General features: G+C 34.8%; 1 protein-coding gene across 1 annotated transcript in view; it reads right to left on the bottom strand.

Annotated features, from left to right (window-relative positions):
- Positions 1-2,092: 2,092 nt before the first annotated feature.
- The window catches only part of LOC104411904 (glycosyltransferase-like domain-containing protein 1), a gene marked incomplete at both ends in the record, with an annotated part of 12,303 nt that continues 9,247 nt past the window's right edge, over positions 2,093-5,148 (bottom strand). Inside the window, 2 exons of the mRNA XM_010022454.1 lie at positions 2,093-2,184; positions 2,943-3,013. Of these exons, the coding sequence (XP_010020756.1) occupies positions 2,093-2,184; positions 2,943-3,013 (163 nt within the window). The remainder of the gene's footprint in view (positions 2,185-2,942; positions 3,014-5,148) is intronic.

The following is a 5,148-nucleotide window of genomic DNA, read 5'->3' as shown; positions in this document are numbered from 1 at the left end:
ATTAACAGCACGTATCTGAGTTAGCATTGTTCTAGCAGGATTTGCACATAGTTTTATTGCAATAGGAAGACTTGACATACGTGGGTGTAGGTACAAAAAGACAACTCTAAGAGTATTCTCCAAGCTGATCCAAAGCCTATTAAAGACAACAGAGATCTTTTCTCTGGTGTTCACAGGTTCCGGATTAGGCCCTGATTTACTCATTTTAAAACGATCCCCCATTCAGCATAATTGCTACCTGTTGCAGATGTTCAGTTCAAACACTCAGAAGATCTGAACAGGGCTGCATTGTTAACAGTCCACAAGCCCATATGCATGGGGCAAGATAAACACCTCCAGCTTCTGCCTGCAAATCATCCCAAGGGGTGGGTTTTTTTTGAAAAAGAGAAAAATCCTTCAAGCAAATCAGCATTTTGCTTACAGGGCTTGTGCACATATTTTAAAGGCATACTATTTTATATTTTCATTTGCTCCACTGTTATTTCCACTTTCAGTGTGCCTTGGCTCTGTTTTGGAGCTGGGGATCCACATGCAGTGAGCAGATCCATGTGCACGCATCTATTAGCTGAGCTTGAAGCATTGGGAAATGTCAAGGTAAACGTTTAAGGACTGTTCTCCCTTTGAAGCCACCATGTACAACTATATGTTACTATAGACTCAAGAAGTAATGCTGAACACTGGAAGTGTTCAGTCAGCATTTTAAACTATTATGAGCTACCTTCTGAACCATTGCCAAGTTAATAGACAATGAAAGATAATGAGCTTGAAATTGGGTGTTAAATTGCATTTTTGGTTCTCTCCTTTTTTCTTGAAGTTTAACTGTTTCCTGCAGAAACAACATCATCTTTGATGTATCATTATGTAAATGTCTATTTTTAGGTCACAATTAAAGTCAGGAGTGGGCTAAACCCTCACTCCTCCTCCTCCATGTGTGCAGGAAGGGGTAGAGAGGCGGACGACACACAGCAAGACCCAACCTTTCTGGTCTCCAGAGGGAGGAAGGTGGAGAGAGAAGGTTAGGTCTGTCAGCAGCATGAGCCTCCAACTTAAGAAGATTACTCCACGTGCTCATTAACACTGTGCCTGGACAGTGACATCCAGGGAACACTAAAAAGAACACATTTGTATTGCACAGGCAACACGAGGAGTATTTCTATGCACTCCCAGGCCTTTAAGGACTTTCAGCTGAATTCAGGTTTTTTACAACCTGAAACACCTTTGTCGTGTGGGGTAATGTGTATCCAACCTGCCCAGACTGTAAAAGTCATAAAATGTTGCAAATTTATGTATCAGCATGAAGAAAATTAATAGCAATTATTTTTACAAAAGTAGCATTGTATAATAATAGCTTTTCATTACCAGAATTTACTGCTTCACCTATGATTGTTTATTTTTTTTTTAAATGTGACTCCTAGCAGTATAAATATACTCCCTAAAAATGTGAAAAGTGGATCTAGCACTGAACACTTGATCAGAAGTTGAATGGAGGGTCTGCTATGGAAACTCTACTTTCTTTTCATAAATAACTGCAAAGAATGGGACATGACAAATACCAGTACATATGCTTCTGATAAACTTTTTTTATGTTCAACATAAAAGCAAAGAGTTAGAATAATTGTAATTATGAAAATAATTCAAATAATTTCAAAAGGAAGAGAAATCTTACCTGATACCTGTTAAATGCATTTTTTGAGGACTGAAGATTAAATTAGGATAGGAAGGTAGGCTTATACTCATTAGTATAATTGTGGGATCTTTCTTTTATTTTCCTTTTAAACTAATGAGTTGCATTAATCCAGGTTCATTTTTATAAGCCTCTTGGGTGCAAATGTAAAGGACAGTAATTTTAGAAAACAATAAATTAAAAAAAACGTATGTAGCATGCAATAAGTGCACGTATTTCATAAGACCTAGGTTAATACAACTGGCATCTATTTTAATTAATCCTTGTTAGTGTAACGACTAATATCCCTCCCTAGCATGTTTCCTTTAAACATTAGTATGTTAATTAAATGTTGTTTTTTTAAGGGTTTTTTTTTCCTTTGTACTTCAATATGGCCTTATATCATCTAAAACTATTCTGAACAACTACCTTATAAAGATGTTTCCTTACAATATCGGGTCTCTTGCAGAAATTCTGAAGCCTTTTAAAAAGCTGTTCAGGTGTAGAATACAGATATTCAGCTGCAGGAAAAACAGATACATTTTTAATGAAACAAAAACCTCAAAGCACACACTCGATATTAGTCACTTTACTAATTAAAAATGCATATTGCTCTGTGCCGCCTCGTGTTTTACATTATTTAAGCATGATTTTATAAGGTTACCTCAGCTCACAAGGATGTTTAATGCTAAATAAGACTGTGTAGTTGTGCTGTTTAGACATCTCCTTTGGGTGATTAAAATACATTATTCTAATGTAACACAATGCATATGTGATACATTTAGTGATGAGATTTTTCAAAGAACTAGTACTACATTAGTGCGTATCCTGTATCGCTGTTGCATACTATTAAGTACTAAATTGTTTAAATAATTTGGTGTGATTTTCAGGCCTTGCTGATTTGGTTTTTTGGGGTGGTTTTTTTTTTTGGTTTTTTTTTTTTGTTTGTTTGGGTTTTTTGTTTTTTTTTGGTGTATCAAAAAAATCTGCAAACCATTGCAGCATCACTGACCTTTTAACAAAAATCTATCATTATGGGCTGTGTATGCTAACAATGAAGAATGCTATTTCAAAACTTGCTTTTGTGTTATCTTAAAAGAACAGATGGCAAATATAAACTTCGTCTAATGTATTAAAACACATAAAATTTTCCTTAACACTAACATGTTGGCTTGCCAAATAAACAATTGCTTTTGCTCAAGTTTAGTCTCAAACTCTGTATTTTAACATGAATCACATTATTATGTTTCAGCAAAAAGAATATGCAACAAAGCAGTACCTGGAAATATCTCTGGGTACACCAAGGCTCTGGGACACAGCGGATAACAGCCACAATATACAGCTTCGACCCTGAAGATTAGAAATAATAAATACACAAAAATAGACATTAGTGAGACAAAAACTCATTTTGGTGCACGAGCATTGAGGTTGACTACATATAGCAAGAGTGAAGCATTTTTTTCTTCAGCAGCATAATCCTTCTAAACGCCAAAGTTGCTCTTTTTAAAGAAAATTTTATTGATCATATGAATTACATAGAACAGAACAGCGAGCATATGTTTTGTTCGCTGAATAAATCAAAGCGCAGCTCTGCATTTTTTTGTTTTTTAAATACTGTTTAACACATTTTATAATCAGCAGACAGACACATGTAACAACATGGTGAAGTATGGACGGCTTTTCTTAATAATGCTGCAGAAAAACAAGGGCATACGTGCGCATGTTTGGAGATATGTGGATGTATACACAGATGCACGCCATCACCATTACCTGACAGAACAGATATTCTCCTCAGACTTTGAGACTCCAAAGGTTACAGTTAAATATAGCCTAGGAACAACTTACAGCATGCTTCGGGCTGGGATATTTTAGCTTATGCACACGCTTCAGATAATTTCCTTTATTTTTCAGGACATAAACTCTTGTATTTTCTACTAACTACTGAAGAGGTTCCTTTGCCAAAGCATGCGATGCTTTGTACTTGTGTTTTTTCAAGGAACGATTTACATATCTTCTGTAACATCAAACCCAAATATTTTATCATTGCAACACAGTGGTGCAAAGTTTTCTAGTAGAAAATCTGAAGAAACGCTATCCTCTTCGTGCCTGCATTTTAATAGCTGAATGGGTTAAGGCATCAACTTTTCAGTTTATTTTTTTTGCATAATGACCATTGATCTGACATAATGTCCCTCCAAAGATACAACTGTAATTTCTGTTGGCCAGAAATTACACAGTGAAATTCAAAACACTTCTTAAAATATGTTTATTTTATAAGAGTCTTTGAATTTCCTCCAACATGTTGACCATACGAGGGCTTTATTTTTAACTTCAGTTTCCCTCAGTCCCCAGAAAAAAACATCTGAAATCTTGTCAACATTCACCTTTTCTATTTTCAGTGACAATCCAAAAGGCTTTCGCCACCTTCATGTGAATATTGGATTTGGTACTTTATTACAGGCACCCAGAAGGAACTCTGTTTCCTTTAGATCCAATCAGTTTTAAATAGGAAAAAAAACCCAAAATAAAGAATAACATATTCAGCTTTCATGCTAGAAACTATGCATGAACAAACCTCAAAGATACACATTTCTCTGCAAATGCTCTTGCTAAGCAATGATTGCTGGGCTGGTTTTTTTTTCATAAACTTTGAAAATTTGTATTTTTTTTTTTTAAATAACATATGCACTTCAGATTGCATTTTAAACATTAACAACAATTTCAAAGTGTACATCGTCTAGCACTATATTTTTTACCAAAGGGAAATGTTTCTGATGTGTGATTTAATTGATGATTTCAGTTCTTAAATATTGTGTCATATGTCAAAGCAAATAGATTTTTAAAGTTTTCTTTAATCTAGGAGAAAAAAAAAGAGTGAAACTGTGGACATTTCAGTAATAGCTCAGATCACTAAGTTATGTTAAAATATTTGCTTTTTAGTCATATCGTCTGCATGGGAAAAAAAAAAAAAAAACAAACCAAAACCAGCTCCCTAAAACAAAACTGCAGGCCAAGATGCAATCTGAGTCATCATTTGAGTATGCAATTTCCCCTTATGAAAACCTCTATCAGGATCATGAATTAGTAAAATCAGAATTTAATGCCTCTGTAGTTTGCTGGATAAAAGTTTGGAATTCTTTCATTTGCAAATGATCTTATTTGCATACTCATTTTCTACCTTTCCACACCAAAGTTTACGTGCATTTTCCGACAGGTCCTTATTATGGTGTAGTAAGTATTGCTATAATCCGTACACCTTTCAGATGCCAAGACCTATAGATCAAAGCGACCAGGGCAGAGCACATGCAGATACAGTTTTCAGTCTGAAGATGGACAGGGAAGCTTTGCAATTTCCACACATTTCTGTCCTTTTCTAGAGAAGTATCATATCATAACAATAATACAATTATTCTTCATTTCAATCCTTAAGTTCTACTAGTTAAATAATAAATAGAGTTCCGATTGATCTATTGTTAAAATGGCTA

This window comes from Nestor notabilis, unplaced genomic scaffold (genome assembly GCF_000696875.1).
Source record: "Nestor notabilis isolate BGI_N333 unplaced genomic scaffold, ASM69687v1 scaffold33730, whole genome shotgun sequence".
Classification (NCBI taxonomy): domain Eukaryota; kingdom Metazoa; phylum Chordata; class Aves; order Psittaciformes; family Psittacidae; genus Nestor; species Nestor notabilis.
This window is presented reverse-complemented; position numbering and strand designations above follow the sequence as displayed.